We start from the raw sequence: 22798 nt of genomic DNA on the forward strand, positions 1-22798 counted from the left end.
CTCGTACTGATAGATCTACAGACTCGCGTACAAAGCAATGCAAGGGACAGATATAATAGGTCACTGCCAGCGACTCCTTAGCTCCGCGTTCACGGAGCAGGCGGTGGTTTAAGTGCAAAGCGCGGTGCCTGTGAGACGAGGGACGGCCGCTTAGTCACGAAGTTTGGAGTTTCGATGCGTGACTCGCTGGGGACATCACAGGCCACCTCCCAACCACCCTCAGCGCGTGCGGCAGGTCACAGCGCCACGCCGGCCTCACCGTTGGAGCGGCACGCCTTGAGCTCGATGCCCTCCACGATGTTCACCATGAGCCGGCCAATCCCGGTCGTCCGCTGGGTCCGAGCTGCTCACGCACGCGTGAACACGTGTGAGCGGTTAGTGCAAAAACGCGGCGACCCGAGTTCGATTCCCGCTCACGGCCAACACCCGTGACTATTATATGAATCGGTACTGGGCCTCCCCTAGGTGGACCCAGCCTCAAACGAGTAGCTGGTGCGATGTGTAAACGTTAGCACCAGGAATACAAAGAATACAAAGACGCCCGGACATGGTGTTGGCCTCCCACCCCCTCGTGTGCCGTCCTGGCCTTCATAGGTGCTACTCGCTAACAACACTTGGAGGGGGGATCTTTGTCTTTATGTGAACTCTCTATCCTGGTACACACACACACTCTCTCTCTGTGTGTGTGTGTTCTCTACCCTGGTACACACACACACTCTCTGTGTGTGTGTGTGTTCTCTACCCTGGTACACACACACACACTCTCTCTCTGTGTGTGTGTGTGCTCTCTACCCTGGTACACACACACACACTCTCTGTGTGTGCGAGTTCTCTACCATGGTACACACACACACACTCTCTGTGTGTGTGTGTACTCTCTACCCTGGTACACACACACACACACTCTCTCTGTGTGTGTGTGTGTTCTCTACCCTGGTACACACACACACACTCTTTGTGTGTGTGTTCTCTACCCTGGTACACACACACACACTCTCTCTGTGTGTGTGTGCTCTCTACCCTGGTACACACACACACACTCTTTGTGTGTGTGTGTGTTCTCTACCCTGGTACACACACACACACTCTCTCTGTGTGTGTGTGCTCTCTACCCTGGTACACACACACACTCTCTCTGTGTGTGTGAGTTTTCTACCCTGGTACACACACACACTCTCTCTGTGTGTGTGAGTTCTCTACCCTGGTATGCCTTCTCTCTCTTCTTTTTCTCCGTCTCGATGTAGAGCTCCGATGCCGCTTTGATCTTCTGCACCCACGCGGTCCTGTGTGGTGAACACGCGTGTGTGGTGATCACGTGGTAAACACGTATGTGTGTGTGTGGTGGGTGTGTGTGGTGATCACGTGGTAAACACGTATGTGTGTGTGTGTGGTGGGTGTGTGTGGTGAACACGTTATTTTAATGGTTTGTGGTACACGTGTATGTATTCTACATGTGTAGTGTATGTGTGGTGTATATGTATGCGTGTGGTGTATGTGGTTTGTGTGTGAATGAATGGGGTAGAATGTGTAAAATGTCCACGTGCAGAGATTTTTTTAACTTTCGTAATTTTTCGTTTTCCCTCCAAACATGCCACTTGTCCGATTGGCATCACATCATGAAACAAGAATTGCACTTTCGGGAACTCTGCAGTTGAAGTGCAGAAAATCACAAAAATTACAAGCTGGGTGTCTCAGCCGTAGAGCAAGCGGCTCGCAATCGTAAGGTTGCGAGTTCAAATCCTGGTTGGGTATTGACTCAGCCCATCATCCCTCCGAGGTGGGTAAAACGAATACCAATTTGTGGGAGAACTCAACAGTGGTCGTCCTACGGAGAGACTCGCCCCTGCCATAAAGATGCCGAATTTCTACCACTGACCCAAGGATTGTGAACGGGAGATGAGAATCCATGCCCCAATGTTCATTCGCGCAGGAAACCCCTCTCGACGTGGGTCTCGCGAGAGGCGGGGCGAGGGTGGCGCGCGCCGCAAACCTCTCGTTGATGTTTTCGGCACGCAGGGTGTAGACGCGGTCGATGTGGGAGATGTGGAACGCCGGCTCGTCGCCCGACGGGTCCGACGGGAGCTTCACCAGCACCTCGTTGAGGAAGATGGGCTGTGTGCGGGCAGCGGGCAGCCACGGGCGCAGGGGGACATGGGGGCAACGACACGGGCGCGGCACAGACGCTTTATGAGACGGCCGTGGGGCGGCAGAGAACTTCTCCCGTGGCTTCATCTCTCCCGGGATAAGTTTCCGGGTTGCTCGTTGACTGCGGTAGATGGCCACAGCCGTGGCGAGAGGTATTCTGGATGTGGTGTGCCGGATGTGGCCTCTCTCATCAGCGCCAGGCTGGGAGCCACAACCGTACAACCGTCACGGATTAGGCATCTATTCCTACCCGTTGTGAATCTACACGGGCATCAGTAAATACAACAAAAGCTTAACGGTGTGCAAAGCAGCATGCAAAGATGCGCGCTTGCAATTAAACTCCGTGTCAGGAAGAAGAAGAACACGTGGCTCAGAGAACTCTGCATGCACCACACTGACTGTGAAATCAGGTCCGTGGGCTTGGGCAGGACACGCCGGGAGAAGGGCGGATGGCCGTCAAACGAGGCAAATGAAGGAGCTGCAGCCAAAGGAGGGAGCGTTCACCGCGCTGACAGAGCTACGCCAAGAGAGAGTCCGAGCTACGCCAAGAGAGAGTCGGAGCTACGCCAAGAGAGAGTCGGAGCGTCCTCGCGGCGCGCTCTGAGAAGGAGGCGACGGGCTTGAGGGATATTCTTAGGTTTTTTTTTTTGTAAAGTCACATAGGTAAAAAAAATTCAAATTAATAAAAGTTAAATAAAAATTAAATAAAAATCACGACGTTTCGGAGGCAACACAAGCTTCCGTCTTTAGGTGGAACCGTCACGGCACGATAGCTGTATCAAGTAAGAGAAATTCCAAGAAAACAGTCCTTGTATATAGATACTGGTTGAGGGTGGGTGGAGCCAAGGCAGGCACCTGGATATTATTACTATTGTGAGGGAGTCCTGCGTGCAACGGTGGATGTATCGCGGGCTCACCGTCTTGTACATGCGGTACTGCAGGGTGGACTTGCGGCTGAAGAGCTTGTCTCCGGTGGCGCCGAGCGCACGCACGGCCTGCGTGAGCAGCAGGAAGTCGTTGAAGAGGAATCCGAACAGCTCCTTGCTGCTCTTCACCTTGTAGAGCTTCCCACTGTAGAGGAACTTGCGAGGCCCCAGGCAGTTTGTGACCGAGTTGAACACCAGTTGCTGCAGCAGAGGGAGAGAGCGAGAGAGAGACGGCTGCATTGAAGTCAAAAGTCAAAGTGATCTCCTCTATACAGCGCTATGTCAGAGGTGGAATTTCAACATTCCTATCGTGGGGGTGATCCTATCCATACGACAACCACCGTTGACTTCCCCACAAATTGGCCTTATTTTATCGACCCCCAGAGGGATGATGGGCTGAGTCGGTCCACGACCAGGGTGTGATAGGAAGATCGCGAGCCGCTCGCTGCTCCGCTGCCGAGCTGCCCACATTGAGCACGACGCGGAGGGTGACGTGGGCCGTGCGAGCACGCCCACCGCAGTCCACACAGAGCCGCCAGGCGGTGCATGCACTGTCACGGTGGACTGCAGGATGTCTGAATAACGAGGACGAAATATCATGCACATGTATGCATGTGCTGTGCGAGTCTGTGGGTCTCTGTGCGAGTCTGCGGGTCTCTGTGCGAGCATGTGGGTCTCTGTGCGAGTCTGCGGGTGGTTTGTGTGAGGATGCGGGTTTCTATGCAAGTCTGCGGGTCTCTGTGCGAGTCTGCGGGTATCTGTGCGAGTGTGGGTCTCTGTGCGAGTCTGCGGGTCTCTGTGCGAGTCTGCGGGTCTCTGTGCGAGTCTGCGGGTGGTTTGTGTGAGGATGCGGGTTTCTATGCGAGTCTGCGGGTCTCTGTGCGAGTCTGCGGGTCTCTGTGCGAGTCTGCGGGTCTCTGTGCGAGTCTGCGGGTCTCTGTGCGAGTGTGCGGGTCTCTGTGCGAGTCTGCGGGTCTCTGTGCGAGTCTGCGGGTCTCTGTGCGAGTCTGCGGGTCTCTGTGCGAGTCTGCGGGTCTCTGTGCGAGTCTGCGGGTCTCTGTGCGAGTCTGCGGGTCTCTGTGCGAGTGTGCGGGTCTCTGTGCGAGTGTGGGGAGGCACCTCAGAGAGGCCGTCGCACTGCACGTGCGCCTGGATCCACTCGAGCCGATCCGAGTTCTCCTTCTCCCGCACTCCCTCGTTCACCTGCGAGCACAGCTCCTCCGCCTTCTCCAGTGCCGAGCGCAGGTGAGCGTGGTCGGGGTGCTCCACCCCTGTGTTCTCCAGGATCTGGCCCGGGAGGGCGGAGAGGTGAGGGAGGTGATGGGGGCGACGGTGGTGTTAAGAGGGGTGCAAGGGGTGACACTTCACGTGGTCTCAAGGTGCACATGGCCTGGCACAAGCGTCGTGGTGACGTCACCGCCACTTAGTGGCGAATGGCGGTTTTTGTTGTTGTTGTTGCTGCAAGGGGTGAGAGCAGGAAGAAGAGGGGGGAGAGTCGGGCGAGAGGTGAGCGGCGAGTGGTGTGTCCCCCATGATCTCGCACGCGGTGAGGAGGGGTGAGAGAAGAGGGGCGAGCAGTGAAGAGTGCGAGGAGTGGATTGCACATTTCTAACAGTGGGAGGACAGAACACAACACAACGGCTAAGGGGGGTGTGGGTAGGACCGGGGGGACTGCTGTGAGCAAGGGGTTCGAGCACGCACCGCAGCTGTGAGGGAAGGGGCGGCAACGCACGTTTTTGATGATGAGCGGGTACCGCGTGATTCTCTGCATGGGCTTGAGCAGGAAACTTGACAGAGGCATCCCTTTGCAGCGTGGATCCATCGCCAATTTCTGCAATCGGCAACAGAGCCGGCGTCAGTGCCGGAAACACGGATCCGCCGACTCCGCGCTCATTACCGGATTAAAACACGTGAGAAGTGATGACACACGGCAAATGACAGCATCATATCGCAATCGATTCTCTAGATTGAAGTCTCATTCCTTTAGAACCGATTATTGTTTGGTTTGTGGTCCTTCAACCGCACCTCCCGATTATCACGGTTGGCTACGTACGGTGCGAAAGAAGTTCAGCATACATATATAAGTGAGATCGTGAATCGAGTTTCATCGACAAATCGATGCACGGGTCCCCATGCCCGAGACGTGCGTCGCCGATGCTCCCGGCAGCGCCTCCCTTCCGCACCGTCGCCGCGTTGTGCCAGCTCAGTCAGGAGACTAAGAGTGCGGTCGGAACTCTCGAAGAGCAGCGCAACCCTCGGTATGAACAGAAACGGCCCGCAGAAGCAGATGTCACAGAGATAACCCCGGCATCGCTTCAAGTGACCTCTGTTCCCCACAGGAGGAAGGGCAGCACTTTAGAAAACTGCTCCTCCACCGACAGTAATGTTCGTCAGATGACGGTCAAACCGATTTTCTTTTTTTCAGAACTGAAATTTATTCAAAGTGCAGAACCAAACTGAATGTGATCAAGGTTTTTTGTTTGTTTGTGTGACTGGGTTGCAACCATCATCAACTCACTACACTTGAGACCCGGCTTGATCAAAGGCAGCTAAAGAGCCCAGCGTCAGACCCAGCATCGCAGCGGTGCTCTGGCTAAGTTTCCCCAACCTCTTTGAGCCACCCCGGCACCAAATGCCCTCCGATCTGCGAGTTACAGCACCGAGCCGCCCTGCATCGCCCGAGCTGCTCCTCAACCTCCGTCCACATCCCGGCGTCCACCGCCTCCTCCCCCACCCCCCCCCCCCCCAACGTCGCCCACACCTTGAGGGAGTCCTTGAACTCGGGCTGCTCGTCCGTGTTGTGCTGCAGCAGCGTCGCCCCGTTGAGCTGGCAGCTGCAGAAGCGGATGTACGGCTGCATGTGCGGAAGCTGCGCGGTGAGGATGTCCCCAATCATCTGCACCGGCATCCGCTCCCCTGACATCTTCTTCCTTACGCGCAGAGCCCTGAGAGAGGAGGGGGCGGGCGGTGATGCTGCAGGCACCTGCCTCGCTCATGCATAATCGCTCGTTTATTCGGTCACTCACTTGGGTGCTTCTCGCTCATTCACGCACCAAGATCTCACTCGTTAATGAGTTCACTCATTAACTCGTTTACTCACTCACCTACTCATGCTGCCGGCTATGGCTGCAAAGTTTGGTCGTACATGTTATGTATATCGTTTATTGTTAAATTTGAATCACAGTTCCTATGACCACTGTTACATTGTTTTTATGGCTTTATTTTGGTGATTTCGAAAACGTTTTGGTTTAGCCATATTTGTTTGTTGTAGTACAGAGTTAGACTGATAACTTTAATCTAAATTGTCTTGTGGTTGTTGTTGTTTGACTTGCATCCCACTGGGATTTTTCCACACAGCGTTGAAATACGCTGCTTTTTCTGGAAGACTTTGCTGTTTTTTCCTGGATTTTTCTGTTGCGCGTAGTCACTTTAAGATGTTTCTTGTTCGTGTTTTTGTTTGTTGCGGTTGCACCCGAGTCAAGAGCCGCATGGCTCACAGGGTTATAACAAATAAATGAACGGAACTGATGAACTGAACTTACTCGCTCAATCATTAATTAATTTACTCACGCACTCTTCATTCATTCATTCACCGCCATCTCACGCACCTGTGCTTCATTCATTCATCTGTGCCTTACTCACCTGCACCTAAGGAGCACGTGATCTCGGTCGCAGTTTTGGCTCGTGGTTGAATTCGTGTATCGGTGAGCGATAAAAATTAGTGGTCGGGTTAGCGGTCAGGTCATCGGCGAGGCCACCAGTCGGGTCAGCGGTCAGATAAGCGGTCCGTGTGGGTGACCGGCTGAGCGGTGAAATGACTGCGCGTGAGCACGTCCTCACTTGAGCAGCTTTATGTTGCACATGATGAGCTCTTTCCAGTTGACGAATATCATCGCCATCTCCTCCTCGGTGAGACTGCCCGACTCTGCCATGGGCTTCTGGAACACCTGCGGCAACGCGGCGTTCGCAACAATTGGCGGAAATTATCTCGGGGTGAGCTCTGCAACTCGACACAGCGACGCGGCACACTCGGGCAGCGAAGGGACCGCTGCGGGATGGTTACGAGATGACGTCTACTTGCACGCAGACGTTCCAATTCGTGTAACGTGCGACAAAAGCAAACGAAAGGCAATGTTGTTACGATTACGATCAAAGCCAAGCGCGGCACGTTTAGTACCACCCCTGGGCATGAGTTCCCTGCTATCCAACTATGCCACAGGCAGTGCTACGTGCAGACGTGCGGTGGCCACACGAAGGATCATCTTTCCTCTGCCAAAGAGATTTTCCGCTCAAATGAGCATTAAGGTTTCGATTTAAAGCTCTCGTGACTGCAGGGATTCATCTTCTTGGTTCTTTTGGTAAAGTCACGTAGAAGGGAAGTAATAAAATAATAAAAATAAAACATAATAAAATACTTCCCTTCTACGTGACTTTAGCGAAAGAACCAAGAAGAGCATTAAGGTATCGATGCCGATCTCCTGCTTACAGCCCTGAGCCAGTGGTACTTTACACGTTGCTATGGTAGGGGTGGGTCTATCCACAGGACAACCACTGCTGACATCCCCATGAAGTGGTACTCATTGACTGACTCGGGAGGAATTATCGGCCGAGTCGACCTCAAACCAAGATTTTAACTGGGAACCCGGCAACTTCGATCTGCACGCTCTCCCGCTGAGCCACCTCTATCTGCACTAGGTACTAATTTGAGGCCGAGTGGACCTAGGAGAGGCCCAGCACCGGTTCAAATAATCGTCACTGGTGTTGACTGGGAGCGGGAATGGAACTCGTGTCACCGGTCTTTTAGGCTTAACGGACCTTCCCAGAGTTATAACTTTTAAACAAATCTGGCTTAATTGATTACAGAGCCAACAAACTGTCCTGGAAACACAAGACGCAAAGTCCTTGCCAGACAGCCGATCTCAGCGTCCAATATTGCGCCACTACGGAAAACGAAACCGCCGCGCCCTTTCACCCCGACCCTCAGCGCAACAGCCCGGCCCGCACGCCCAGCGCCGTCCTGTGGCGCCGTCTCTACCTCGGTGACCAGAGTCAGGTCGCTCATGTAGTTCTCCTCCGTCTGGATGAGCTCGTGGATGTATCCCTGCCGCTTGCGCTCCGCTGGCGGCAGGCTGTCGAGGGCGTGGAGGTCGGCGCACCCTGCACGCACGCACAACACATGCAGACCCTCCGTCGTGTAGCCTTTAACAGACTGCCAAGGACAGTGCTAAGGGTGAGCACCTATTAAGGTCAGCATGGCACACGAAGGGGGTGATGTGGCCAGCACTACGCCCAGCCACATTTGCCTCCGCGGCGCTGATGCATACGCACAGCGCAATGTAGTCATTTAAGGCCGAGTCGACCTACAGACCTAGGGTATCCCACACAGACACACACGCACACACGGACATACGTAGACACGCACGCACGCACACCAACACGTACAGAGGAACCTCTGGGTATGCTATCGGTGACACGTGGACTCCAATGAGAAAACACATGGGCCAGCATCTATCGCCGCAGTAAAGTACACAAGCGACGTGAGGCCGACTTCACCGAGGCGAGGTCAAATGGGTCTCTGCGTGCACACGCACGCTCCTACGTCCCCCCATGACTCAGCCCCAAGGGTCCAGGGCCCAAGGGCAGCGTTGTCAAGCCCTCGTGGTGACACCTGCCACTCGAGTGGGTCAGCCCGTGTCCCCCCCCCCCCATATCTCATCTGCCAAGGGTCTTACAACTGCGGCTGTCTACACAGTCCACACCGCGGAAACAGCAGCACATCCTTATACTCCTATTGGTTATCGGGTGTGATAATGATCTTAAAATAACATCAATGGTGGCATGATGACAATATCAAATCACATTGGTCTACGGCAGGCTGGGCTCACTGATCCTGTTTCCATGCCAAAGGTTCCCTGTCTGCATCCCCCGTCCTCCCATCTCCCAGGATCAGCTCTTCGCTCACCGACCGTGTTGCAAGCCATGCACTGCCGAGACCGCGTACTCACCGTCTCTTCCCATTCACAAGACCACCTGCTCGCTCGCACATCACCACCCAGGCCCCACATCTGCCACGTCAGCTCTCTTTGTTTTTTTTTAAATGAACAACAAAATATTGCACCTGCAAATCACGAGATTTAAATTTTAAAAAAATCCCATTTACTCTTAAAATGCTTCGATTCAATTTTTGTCAATAACAATGCTGAGGTCTCGTGGTTTAAATGTCGAATGGGAAATTTGTCCCGTAAGTCGCACAATTTATTCTCAAGTACAGCTGGTTCCACGGCAAATCAAACTCGATTATTTTTTATTGTGGCCTATTACCTGGACCCCCTTTACGTATAGCGGGCATCCCAACACCTCAAGAAGGCCGGAAACCCCTCCAAAAAGCCACACCGAACGTGACGTGACAGATGATGACGTCACCAAGCCCCACCCATCATTTCCCATCCAGTGGCACATGTGAGAAGGGGTGGCTCCCCCCCCCGGCCAGATTTTTTTTTTCTGTTATCCAATCAGTCGAGTAATCGGCAGAGGAATCGATTACGCGAGCAATCGGATTGCAGACCAGCTCTACCCACAATGCAACTGGCGGTACTACCGTGGCCGCCTCCGCGCCCGTCGATACACAAAAGACACTGTGTGCAGGATCTTGTTATATAACCTTTAATAGTTTTAAGCAATAATTTCTTTAATGTTATACAATGTATGAATACAGATCCACCATTTGTTTTACTCATAACATGTGCCAACAGGTTATGTCACCGCATAGAAAATACATGACAATCACCGATCTATGTAAGTAGACTTTCTGCATCAGGATCGACGGACAACAATGTTTAATTGGACACTCCAAGCACGTGTTTTCATCGTTATGATTATTTAATAGCAATTTTGCAACATTTAAACTAATGCGTGTGCAGTAATACTGTAGCTGTAGTCAGCTTGCAAATGTAAGCCCTCGACATAGGCTCACACAAAAGAATACAAGTTTCCCCTTAAAGTAACGCTGTGGTCTCGGGCGTGCGCAGGGCTTATTCTAAGCGATGCATTACACGCGCGACACGTGGGGGGGTGGGTGGGGGGGCAAAGGACGTGTGACCCTTGGCGACACGGACACCGAATTCCTGCGTCGAAACACTGTGCATGTAAACTGCGGGGGGGGGGTTCCCATCGGACGCACCTCCGCGCTGCCGCTGTGATTCGTCGCATCCCAACCCAAATCGAATTTTACAAGAGAGCGTTTATCGAGGGCGTGCGAGGGCACTCACAGGTTGACGAGCAGGGCGCAACCCCTTGGCAGTAACACTGTAGTGTACTTGGATTCATCGGCCCGATGCCGGGCACGGCTCTGACAGCGCAGGGCCAGCATATTGACACTCTCAAGGCAACAGCAGAGACGTTAAAGTGTTCGTAGTGAACAAAGCTTTAGTGTTGTTGCACGGGCATCGAGCAAGCTAAGACACAAAAAAAATCTCGCTTGCCAACGTGGACTCACAAACGTCCCCAGAGCACCATATTAACGAACGTTTGTGCAATCACACATGGGGGCCAATTGTAGTAACGCTTGCGAGACGCATTTGTGTGCCGTTGCCCCAACTCTGGGAGAGCACGCGCGTGTGTGTGTGCCTACACAGCTGGGGAGGGGAGGTTTTGTGCTCACGCGACCGAGCATCGATTCGGATTCCTCGCACTGCAGAGCAACCGTTCGCTAGAGAGACTAGAGAGAGAACGACCACAGAAGTGGACATCACAAAACTACCTCCGAGATCCCTTCAAGTTACCTCATTGTCCTACACGGTTAGGGGGAGCAGCACTTTTTTTTATTCACTTGCTCTGCATATTAGGGTGAGGCTCGTTGTGCAAGTCCAACTAAAAGTTTAATCTCAGAGCTGGGATGTTGTCCAAAGAGATGCAGTCCCAAACTTAATGCAATGGGGTTTTTTTTTGTTGTTGTGCAGTCATTGGTGACCCACCACCTCTACCCTGCACGCAGCCAACAGCCGGGAAGGCCACAGTGCTAAAACCACCCTCACGGTGGCAGGGAGCCAAATTGGCTGCACCGATGCTAAGATTGAGCCGGACACCACAGCGCCGCATCCGAACAGCACCTGATGCGGATAACACCTAACGGAGAGATCAAGCCCAGCCTCTTCGTTGGAAAGCACTTGTTATACATTCCATCATCACAAGTCAACGCCTAGGCATCCTCAGCAATATCGATTGACTTTTTTCCCCCCATCCCTTACCAGCAGCCTGGCTGCGCTGGCTACATCAGATGATAAGAAATGATGCAGGCGGTCAAACCAATGTGGCACTGGGGCCATGTGTGAGAACACGAGTCGAGTGTCTGCGATACCGAACGGAAATCGTCAGGGCCCTTCTGCTGCCACTTCTCCCACCGCCCAGTGTTCCTCCCTATACCGTCACCATAGCCCGCCGTTGTGTGCAGCCACATTCATCCCACTCCTACATAGCCACGTGTTTTACTGAAGGTACAATCATTGAAACGTTTTTTTTCTTCTTTTTGGGTTTTTTTCTTTTTCGAAACGAGATAAAAATGACACTCATGCAAAACTGGAGGCGCGCGCGCGCGCGTGTGTGTGCGTCGCCACACAACGCTTGTTGACGCGGCCCGATGTCGGGCGCTGGCTACGAGTCACGAAAGGAGAGGGCGGCGCAAGTCTGACTCTAGCCAACTTAATCTGGCGGTAACATCGCCACATGCCGAACCAGCTCCTCGATATGCAAGAGGTCACTCCCCTCCCCCTCCATCGGCGCACGGCTTCAGCACGAGCCTCGCAGATGAGGCACATTAGGTACGTGCGTTATCAGAACACCGGCGGCCGATCAGATGTTCTAACCGATCATCAGAACATCCATGAGAATTTCTCTACGGGGGGCTGCGCACTGCGCGTTTGGCCCCGAGCGCATGCCTCTGCCTCCGAGCTGTCGAGGCGGTGAAACGCGCTTCATGGAGCGAGCGAGCGAGCAAGCAACTCGTACCAATCACTGTAAACCGCTGCGTGGCGGCTCGCTCCCAGGGCCCGGCGATGCTATCCGCTCATCGCCAGCGGCAGTGAAAGCCGCCCGTGTGGCCGATGGTGCGCAGCGCAAGCACGACGACGACGCGAGCGCGACAGCGGCGACGGCGGCAGCGCAGAGAGAACGGCGGCACGGTACCTCGAAGCACGTCAGTGAACACATCGGCAAGCAAAGGACGCGATCAACATGGAGACTAAACGCCAACGTACAGTGGGTCTTTCTGAAACGTATCCTCGGTGGTCACCAACTCGTGTGCTAAGTCTATACAAATTTAAAATGGGAGAAAGGCTTTAGCAAAAAAGCAAAATGCATTTCCGATGATTTTTTTGTTCTTATTACGATTCATTTTGAAAAGAGATACATTCAGATACTGGTAATGAGTGGACAGACGGGGGAGGGGCCGTCACAAAAAGACCCACTATGTCTCTGTGCTGCAACAGCACAGCATCATATGCATCGTCCCAGAGCTGCTCCCCGGACTTCCCCGTCAGCAAATCACAAGGGCTGATGCTGCTGCTGCTGCTGCTGCTCTCAGTTTAAAGGCCAGGCAACCAATCCGGTGGCAGTGAAATGGGGATATAGTGGGTCTCTTTGCGGCGGGCGGGTAGACGGGTGGACGGACGCGCGGGCAGGGGAGAGGGGACACAAACATGGTCCTAGAGAGAAGGAGAACACAAAGAGAAATAAGCAAATAAAAATCATGAGCCAAACCAAGCAGGGGCAGGATGCACATGTACAACACTCGTGCGCGCTCACGGACGTACCGACACGCACGCAGCACCAGAGGCGCACCCAGGGGGGGCAGGGGCAGAAGGGGCAGTTCTGCTCCCCACTCTCAAAGATTCAGAGCCCCATCTTGGAGTATTTCTATTAATCTAAAGCTGTAAGCAAATAATGAATAATTATTGATGCATATTTCATATTCAACGTTAATTAAAACGTAATTTATGTGACTTTGTATTGCAACTTGCCTGCCTCCAAAATGTTTGGCTGGGTGCGCCACAGTGCCGCACTCTCACTAACAACTGCAACCACAAACCCAACCACTCCCCCCACCCACCCCACCAGCCCAGACAGATCTACGAAGGTTTGAAGCTTTCGTGACTGCAAGTATTCATATTCTTAGGTTATTTCGGTAAAGTCACGTAAGTAAAAAATTAAAATTAATAAAAGTAAAATTAAAATAAAAATCACGACGTTTCGGAGGCAACACAAGCTTCCGTCTTCAGGTGCATCCGTCACAGCACCAGTATATACGGGGTAGTATCTCTTAGAATCTCTCATTTACTTGATACAGCAATCGTGCTGTGACGGTTCCACCTGAAGACGGAAGCTTGTGTTGCCTCCGAAACGACGTGATTTTTATTAAATTTTTATTTTACTTTTATTAATTTTAATTTTTTACCTACGTGACTTTACCGAAAGAACCTAAGAATATAGATATACGAAGGTTCTCCACCAGCATTGCAGAGCCGTGAATAGCAATAGCTCTGCAGTGCACTGGGACTTAGGCTGCAGCAGAAACAAGTTAAGAGGTTTCGATTTAAAGCTTTCGTGACTGCAGGGATTCATCTTCTTGGTTCTTTCGGTAAAGTCACGAAGAAGGGAAATAATAAAAATAAAACATGAGAAAATAATTCTCACGACGTTTCGGCCACAACGCAAGCAGCCGTCCTCAGGTGAAGACCAGGTCTCCCTGAGACAGCGTCTGAGGACGGCTGCTTGCGTTGTGGCCGAAACGTTGTACGAATTATTTTATTATGTTTTATTTTTATTATTTTATTATTTCCCTTCTACGTGACTTTACCGAAAGAACCAAGAAGAAGTTAAGAGGTCTCCCCTCTGTAGGACGCCCTGTGTAGATCCACCACTGTCAACAACTCGGCACAGGAAATCGACGCAGGCCATCACACGTTGCAATAAACAGACCCCGGCGTGAGCACACACACGTGGATGGAAGCGCAAAACAAAATTAATAACAAAAACAAAATCCAAGCCGGCTATTCGTGCTGCCACCCCTCGTGTGACAGCAACCCACATGATTTGGTGCCGTTCAGGTTGTAGGAAAGGAGCCGGTCATTTTTCTCCGTCCGAGTGGTGCCCAACGGAGTGAGTTCTGTCCCACGAGGCCCTGGGGTGCGTGGCCGAGCTGTGTTCACGCCACCCTCCCTGCCACCACGGCCTTCGCTGCTCAGTGGCTGAATCCACCACGACCGCCCCTATTGCCCAGCAGCTGCCAGCCCAGCCTTCAGTTTCTCAACGACTGTATCCCCAGTGTTCACACCATCACTAATTTCGCGTGTAGCGCAATTATCTACAACCATAGCAGCGATTGTTAACCCCTCTTGGTTAAATGTATTCAACTGTAATGGAGGCACATTACAGAATCCGATACGAGGAATGTCTGGTTGGCATGCACAACCGCGTGCTGAACGCATTTGTCATGGGGAGACTCACTGACCACCATTCTTCCTGCACAGCCTACAGGAGCACCTCGCATCACTGCGGCCCGTCCAGGCTGGAGATGTCCAAGCGCACACGGCCAAAATCCTTCCCATTCGCCGCAGGGTGACATCAATTCCGTTTCCGGATGACTACTGCGCATTTTAGTCAAGTGTGAGCCGGAGTTGGAGAAGCGTTTTTCAAAGACCAGCGCCCAAGTCACCGCGAGTGTCTAGTCCTACATGGTGCAGCCAACCGGCGCACATCAAATGCGCTGCTGCTGGCTAGGAAACAGAGTGGAGGCCACAGCAGTTCACAGCGGTGTCTCCATCACTGAACGACTACAAATACCGCAACCTCTGCACACAGCATCGATTCACGCGGTCACACGCACCAGCGCGCATCCCGCACTCACTGCGCGATTTAAACATATCTACACGGGATGGGCGACCTCCGCGCATAACCACTTGTCATAGCCTGCTGTGCGGCTACGTGGTGGGGCAGCAAAGAGGACAGTAGCTAAGCCTTTCTTGTGCTGTACCTTTATAATCCCATGCCTATGCTCCCTGCTTTCAATAACCCCTATGACTGGCACAGCGTGGGGGAGGCCCTCATCCGGCAGTTGAATGATGGCAGGGCTGTGTAAGCACGTTATTGCTCCGTGCTGTGTTACATGAGGCCACATTAAACACCAGAAAAAATCTAAATTTATGGCACTTGAGAGTCTGGTTCAATCTCAAGTGACTGAGTGGATTCATGCCCACAGTGGCAGGGCTAGTGCTCTACCTCAGTGGTGCTGTCAAGTGCTTGACATCTCAGCCACCACCCAGCTTGCCCCCTTTGTCAGCCGTATGAGGCAGTGCGATCTGACGCCACGACCGGTCGGCGCAGGTAATGGCAAGTTGTTGTCGTCAAAGTAGAAGCCACACCAAAATCACATTCCTCCTGGGCACCACTTGAGGTAATGAAATCTCGCTAAAGCATTCGTCACATGCCTGTCCTTTTCACAAGCACCTATTCGTTAAAAAATACCCGATTAATTTGCTACACAAAATGGTGCTAAAAGATTTGAAACAATGTGCTTCATATGACTGTGACGTGTCAGTTCAACGTTGCCGCTTCTACATTTTCAACGTAGCAAATGCAATGTGATAGCTCCGCATTGATTGGTTAAGGACCATGCCGCCATGCAAACCGCTTGAGGCGGACCAGCACACGTCACCTTGTGTGGCGTCGGGGGGGCCGGGCGTGACGCCCACAACGCGCGGTCTCTCCGTGGACCAAATTAAATGTCTCGGTGAGTTCATCGAGCGAAGGCGAACACAAAAACTGCCGATTTCTCTCGTCAGCAGGGTTGAGAAGCTTAAAGACCACGGTGGCACGATGCGGACGGCATTCTTGCGTCCTTGCCTGTCGTCTTTTCTCGCAATTTCTCTCATCGTTTCAGATTTTTTTGTAAAGTACTTTGGTTATAAAGTAGAATACAACTCAGGGTTGCCCCCCATGTGCAACAGTAGCGAGATTTCACTGCCGGGAGAGCAGGTCGCTCAGGCAGAGTGGCCCCAGGGCCCGCGCGGGGCCGCGTGTCCTGCGTGCGCCGACTCACATTGTTGGCTGGGGTCGGTGTCGGTCGTCTGCTTGACGTAGTTGGAGGGGAAGAGACCCACGGCGCCGCCGAGTTCCCCCTTCCACCAGTCGGGGTCGCTGCGGCTCAGCACGCCGATGAGCTGCCCCTTGGAGAAGGAGAGCTCGTCCTCGTTCTGCGCCACGTAGTCGTACACGCCGATCACCTGGCACACTGTGACATGCGGGGCGGGGGTGGGGGGGGGGCAACCTCAGCCAGGCGGACGACCAGAACGTCCACCACCACCACCATAAAATATTTTAAAATACTTAAAAAAAAAATACGCTTTAATGAAATGTACTGTTCGAGCTGCCCCTCCTCCTACCCCCTTCCCCCATCGCCCCTCCCCTCCTTCTACATCCCCCGCCCCTGGGCGTGGCTCCCCGAGGCTTGCCGTGACGTCAGGGACCACGTGGTGATTTACAGGCAACGTCAGTTGAGCGTCGACAATTAGAGCCGTAAAAAAGATCGTTTAAAAATATATATTTTTTATTTTTAATGATAGAATATAGTATTGTCATCAGTATGACACACCTATACGAAGTTTGCAGTCGATACCACATTGGGAATACGGTTGAAATTGAGTTACAATATTTTTGGATACGACAACACATACAGGAAGTTAAATAAAAGTGTGTAAAACTTTTAAAATATATGTTTTGGATTTTTTAATGATAGAATATCGTGTTGTCATCAGTATGACATACCTATACGAAGTTTGCAGTCGATACCACATTGGGAAGTGTGTAAAAATTGAGTTACAATATTTCTTTTTTGAGGATACAACAGACGAAGTGAGTTAAATAAAAGCGTGTAAAAAGGCAGTACATTTCTCTGGGCATACGCATGAGTGTGGACTCACGCACGGAGTACACGTGTGCACCTGTGTCTGAGTGCATTTGATTGCGTGTATATGTTGGGGGAGTGGTAGTGCAACGGTTAGCGAGCTGCGCTATGAACCCGGTGACACGAGTTTGATTCCCGATCACGGTCAATTATATGAACCGGTCCTGGGCATCCCCTATGTCGACTCAGCCTCAAATGAGTGCCTTGTGCGGTGTGTAAACATCAACACGGGAGAGACAAAGGCGGTCGGACATAGTGCTGGCCACCCACAACCCCATGTGGCGTTCCAGCCTTTATAGGTGCTCGCTAACAGCACTTGCCCGAAGAGTCTGTGATGCCTATAAAGGGGATCTTTGTCTTTTGTGTGTGCGACTGTGTATGTGACAATGTTCAGCCAGTCATCTCGGTCATCTCAGTCAGTCGACCCGTGGCACCTGCTGGGTCTGCCCCGTGACCTCCTGCCAGCGAGCGTCCGACACTTCACGTGGCCTCAAGGTGCACATGGCCTGGCACAAGCGTCGTGGTGACGTCACCGCCACTTAGTGGCGAATGGCGGTTGTTGTTGTTGTTGTGACAATGTTCATGTGCCTACACAATATGTGCACCTGTGACTGTGCATGTGTGATTGTGCACATGTAAAAATGCGTGCGTGTGCCCATCCACAATGTACATGTGACTGCAACTATGCGTGACTGTATATGGAACTGTGCGCATTCCCGTGCGCGTGTTCATGCGCAACTGCGCCTAACTTGACTGTGTACGCGTGTGACCGCGTACGCGTGTGACCGCGTACGCGTGTGACCGCGTACGCGACCTGTGTACGCGTGTGACCGCGTGCGCGACCTGTGTACGCGTGTGACCGCGTGCGCGACCTGTGTACGCGTGTGACCGCGTGCGCGACCTGTGTACGCGTGTGACCGCGTGCGCGACCTGTGTACGCGTGTGACCGCGTACGCGACCTGTGTACGCGTGTGACCGCGTGCGCGACCTGTGTACGCGTGTGACCGCGTGCGCGACCTGTGTACGCGTGTGACCGCGTACGCGTGTGACCGCGTGCGCGACCTGTGTACGCGTGTGACCGCGTGCGCGACCTGTGTACGCGTGTGACCGCGTACGCGACCTGTGTACACGTGTGACCGCGTACACGTGTGACCGCGTGCGCGACCTGTGTACGCGTGTGACCGCGTACACGTGTGACCGCGTACGCGACCTGTGTACGCGTGTGACCGCGTACACGTGTGACCGCGTGCGCGACCTGTGTACGCGTGTGACCGCGTACGCGTGTGACCGCGTGCGCGACCTGTGTACGCGTGTGACCGCGTACGCGACCTGTGTACGCGTGTGACCGCGTGCGCGACCTGTGTACGCGTGTGACCGCGTACGCGACCTGTGTACGCGTGTGACCGCGTGCGCGACCTGTGTACGCGTGTGACCGCGTGCGCGACCTGTGTACGCGTGTGACCGCGTACGCGACCTGTGTACGCGTGTGACCGCGTACGCGACCTGTGTACGCGTGTGACCGCGTGCGCGACCTGTGTACGCGTGTGACCGCGTGCGCGACCTGTGTACGCGTGTGACCGCGTACGCGACCTGTGTACGCGTGTGACCGCGTACGCGACCTGTGTACGCGTGTGACCGCGTACGCGACCTGTGTACGCGTGTGACCGCGTACGCGACCTGTGTACGCGTGTGACCGCGTACGCGACCTGTGTACACGTGTGACCGCGTACGCGACCTGTGTACGCGTGTGACCGCGTACGCGACCTGTGTACACGTGTGACCGCGTACGCGACCTGTGTACGCGTGTGACCGCGTACACGTGTGACCGCGTGCGCGACCTGTGTACGCGTGTGACCGCGTACGCGTGTGACCGCGTGCGCGACCTGTGTACGCGTGTGACCGCGTACGCGACCTGTGTACGCGTGTGACCGCGTGCGCGACCTGTGTACGCGTGTGACCGCGTGCGCGACCTGTGTACGCGTGTGACCGCGTACGCGACCTGTGTACGCGTGTGACCGCGTGCGCGACCTGTGTACGCGTGTGACCGCGTGCGCGACCTGTGTACGCGTGTGACCGCGTACGCGACCTGTGTACGCGTGTGACCGCGTACGCGACCTGTGTACACGTGTGACCGCGTACGCGACCTGTGTACGCGTGTGACCGCGTACGCGACCTGTGTACGCGTGTGACCGCGTACGCGACCTGTGTACGCGTGTGACCGCGTACGCGACCTGTGTACACGTGTGACCGCGTACGCGACCTGTGTACGCGTGTGACCGCGTGCGCGACCTGTGTACGCGTGTGACCGCGTGCGCGACCTGTGTACGCGTGTGACCGCGTGCGCGACCTGTGTACGCGTGTGACCGCGTACGCGACCTGTGTACGCGTGTGACCGCGTGCGCGACCTGTGTACGCGTGTGACCGCGTGCGCGACCTGTGTACGCGTGTGACCGCGTGCGCGACCTGTGTACGCGTGTGACCGCGTACGCGACCTGTGTACGCGTGTGACCGCGTACGCGACCTGTGTACGCGTGTGACCGCGTGCGCGACCTGTGTACGCGTGTGACCGCGTGCGCGACCTGTGTACGCGTGTGACCGCGTACGCGACCTGTGTACGCGTGTGACCGCGTACGCGTGTGACCGCGTACGCGACCTGTGTACGCGTGTGACCGCGTACGCGACCTGTGTACGCGTGTGACCGCGTACGCGTGTGACCGCGTACGCGACCTGTGTACGCGTGTGACCGCGTACGCGACCTGTGTACGCGTGTGACCGCGTACGCGTGTGACCGCGTACGCGACCTGTGTACGCGTGTGACCGCGTGCGCGACCTGTGTACGCGTGTGACCGCGTGCGCGACCTGTGTACGCGTGTGACCGCGTACGCGACCTGTGTACGCGTCATATTTCTCGTGGCCTCAAAGTGACCGCCGCGTGTGCGGGCGCGTGCGTGCGTACCGGTAGGCGTGGTGTATGGCACCGACTTGGTCCCCTCGCTGGGCATGACGGGAGTCGACTTGCCGCTCGTCGGACCCAGCAGCTTCACGTAATTTGCCGGGAACCACCCAATCTGGCGCTTCTTGCCCCGCGCCTGCACACGCGCATCGGAGCTCCGTTAACGCTCGCGCACGCCCACGCCCCGCCACGCCGCGCGGCGAGCGCGTGCCAAGTGCGAGCGCGTAAGTGGCTGGCTGACTCAAGGAGGTCAGAATGCTGAGCTGGCACCGCTGAGATCCTGGGGGGTTCGAACGCAGGTTTCAGCCGCCCGTGATCAGACCAGATTCTCAAGTGCAGAGAACGGATGGCCTCAGCCCGGTCCACCAAGGACTGCGAAAAAAAACCCCCATCATGTTGAATTTGGTTCTGCACCTAATTTGGCCGAATTCTAACCGTGAGAATCAACAAGCACGGTTTTGATTGCCATGCGATGAACATTTCGCTTTGGCAGGGTGGGTGGAAAGGTGCTACTCTCTACTGAATGAACCAGAGGCCACTTAAAGGAATCTCAAAAGAAGTTCCATGCCATCCATGTCCGTGGTCCATTCTCTAAACCGGGGGGTGTGGGGGGGTGGGAGGGTGATGCCCGTCCGTAAGAATTCCACATCGACACTTTGTCTCGTGACATGACGCCGGAAGCGCAAACGGAAAAAAGAATTGAGGAACAACGCACACAAACGAAGGAACAACGCACACAAACGACGCTTTTAAGCACGTTCCAGCGGCGCAGTGGCAAGGGGAGTGTGTGCTGCACTTGCCTGCAGCTCTCCCTCCCACCAGCCGTTTGTCGCTTTCTTCCTGATGAGGATAAGTTGCCCGGGCGACAGGGTGAGCTGCTCGGGCCCCGTGGCGGTGTACGACGCCACCACTTGCGCAATCTCTGTCGCACACACAAACGCGAGCGCACGGACGCGATCGTCGTCGCACAAGAGCGTGTCACTGCCGAGTCAGTTGGTGGGGCAGCGAGAGTCCAAAAAAAAAAAGTAGAGTCCAACCCACCTGGCTTCTTCCCCATGCTGCCGGTCTTTCCAGCCTGGCCTGGTGCCTGATCGGAAATAAACACAACAATTAGACGAGGCAGGCAAAACAAACATGCGCGTCGATGGGTCCTGTAACACTTTCGAACACGTGTTTATCCTCGGAAGCATTAATTAGTGATGGCCGTGGTGGTAACGCTTGCGCCAGGCACACGAGGAGCCGTACGTCCGTGATGAGAAAATGGGGCTCAGATAGCAGCGCCGGACGAGAGACTGGGTACTAAGAGGTGGGTCACATTTTAGTTTTTGAGCGAATCTCCAAGTGTTGGGCAATTCCTTCAGAAATTTGGCCAGATTTCAAAACGGTAAGTCTCTAATTAGGATCATCAGCCGACCGAGAAATTAGCAATTGGTCGGATGAAAGGACAACAGAAAGACGACCAGAGATTATGCATAAACGCTCTCAACCTTAGTTGTAAGGTGTTAAACACGGCGGTTAACGCTGGCGATGATGAACCAGAGGCCACTGTGTACCTCGCTGTCCTTGGGCCGCACGTAGTTGGAGGGGAAGACCCCAGAGCGGCCCTCGATTTGGCCCGTCCACCAGTCGCCCTCCCGTCGTGTCACCACGATGACGTCGCCCTGCGCGAACGTCAAGTCGCCCGGCTCTCCGCTCTCGTACGCGTACAGCGCCACAAACTCTGCAAACGCAGCGGCAGCAGTGGGGGGGCGGCGTGAGCACGGAACGTCCCCGCGTGCACACACAAAGATAAAGATCCCCCGTATAGACTTAACAGACTGTAGGGGCAAGTGCTGTTATCGAGCACCTATGAAGGCCGCAACGGTACACGAGGGGGTGGGTGGCCAGCACCACGCCCGACCGCCTTTGTCTCCCTAGTGGTGATGTTTACACACCGCACCAGGTACTCATTTGAGGCTAAGTCGACCTAGGGGAGGCCCGGGACCGGTTCAGATAATCGTCACTCGTGTTGGCCGTGAGCGGGAATCGAACTCGGGTCGCCGGGTTCATAGCGCAGCGCGCTAACCGCTACACTATCGCTCCCCACGCGTGCACACACACACTCGCACACTCCTACGTGCCCAATACCACGGGTGTAACAACTTCTCAGCCTCCACCAACCACCGGTAAATCATCATGATCTATTCAAGAATCAATTATTTTGTTTGCGGTGCTTTACCCGTCTCGTGTTGTTTACTGCGTTTCTTCTGCCCTGTTTGAACAGTTGTGTACGTGCATATAGCGTGGGTGATCGGAGGCAGTATTGTGTGGTGACTGGCTCATGGTGAGAAAATTTACTCTGCACATCATCCCTCTGGGGCCAGTACCATATTGTGGGGAAGTTGAAAGTGGTTGTCTTTTGATAGACTCGCCCCACCATACGAATGTGGAATTGCTATCACTGGATCAGGGCTATAAACAGGAGATAATCACCGCTTGCATGCTCATATTACTTTTGACTTGGTGAGCAGTGCGGTGTGGATAGTGTGGGTAGAGTGGGTAGTGTGGGTAGCGTGGGTAGCGTGGGTAGAGTGGGTATTGCAGTGTGGTCAGCGTGGATTGTGCTGGGTGTTTGGGTCACCTTCCTGAGGTGGTGCTGGTGATGGTGCCAGGCGACTTCTCACTGGGGAGCCTGTGAGGACACGTGAAAACATCATCAGCATCACCAGCAGCACCACGCCTCACAGAACGAACAGCTGGAGCCTGCACAGTCAAATTGCCTAACTTCACCAAGTCTCTTGCACTTGACTGTTTATATCAAACAAACAAACACGGACAAGT

The 22798-nt window shown here is 54.2% G+C and overlaps 1 protein-coding gene across 2 annotated transcripts in view; it reads right to left on the minus strand.

Annotated features, from left to right (window-relative positions):
• ITSN1 (intersectin 1) overlaps window positions 1–22798 on the minus strand; it is a 57342-nt gene that overhangs the window by 5505 nt on the left and 29039 nt on the right. For both annotated transcript variants that reach the window (XM_078616205.1, XM_078616204.1), the window contains 15 exons: window positions 22599–22649; window positions 21532–21698; window positions 21020–21065; window positions 20779–20900; window positions 19982–20114; window positions 16162–16353; window positions 8107–8228; window positions 6912–7018; window positions 5833–6016; window positions 4804–4902; window positions 4191–4358; window positions 3063–3272; window positions 1991–2112; window positions 1201–1283; window positions 260–343 (listed from right to left, as the gene is read on the minus strand). In XM_078616205.1, coding sequence (XP_078472331.1) covers window positions 260–343; window positions 1201–1283; window positions 1991–2112; window positions 3063–3272; window positions 4191–4358; window positions 4804–4902; window positions 5833–6016; window positions 6912–7018; window positions 8107–8228; window positions 16162–16353; window positions 19982–20114; window positions 20779–20900; window positions 21020–21065; window positions 21532–21698; window positions 22599–22649 — 1890 coding nt within the window. The remainder of the gene's footprint in view (window positions 1–259; window positions 344–1200; window positions 1284–1990; window positions 2113–3062; window positions 3273–4190; window positions 4359–4803; window positions 4903–5832; window positions 6017–6911; window positions 7019–8106; window positions 8229–16161; window positions 16354–19981; window positions 20115–20778; window positions 20901–21019; window positions 21066–21531; window positions 21699–22598; window positions 22650–22798) is intronic.

Source organism: Lampetra planeri, chromosome 50 (genome assembly GCF_965212315.1).
Source record: "Lampetra planeri chromosome 50, kcLamPlan1.2.h2, whole genome shotgun sequence".
In the NCBI taxonomy this organism is placed as follows: Eukaryota; Metazoa; Chordata; class Hyperoartia; order Petromyzontiformes; family Petromyzontidae; genus Lampetra; species Lampetra planeri.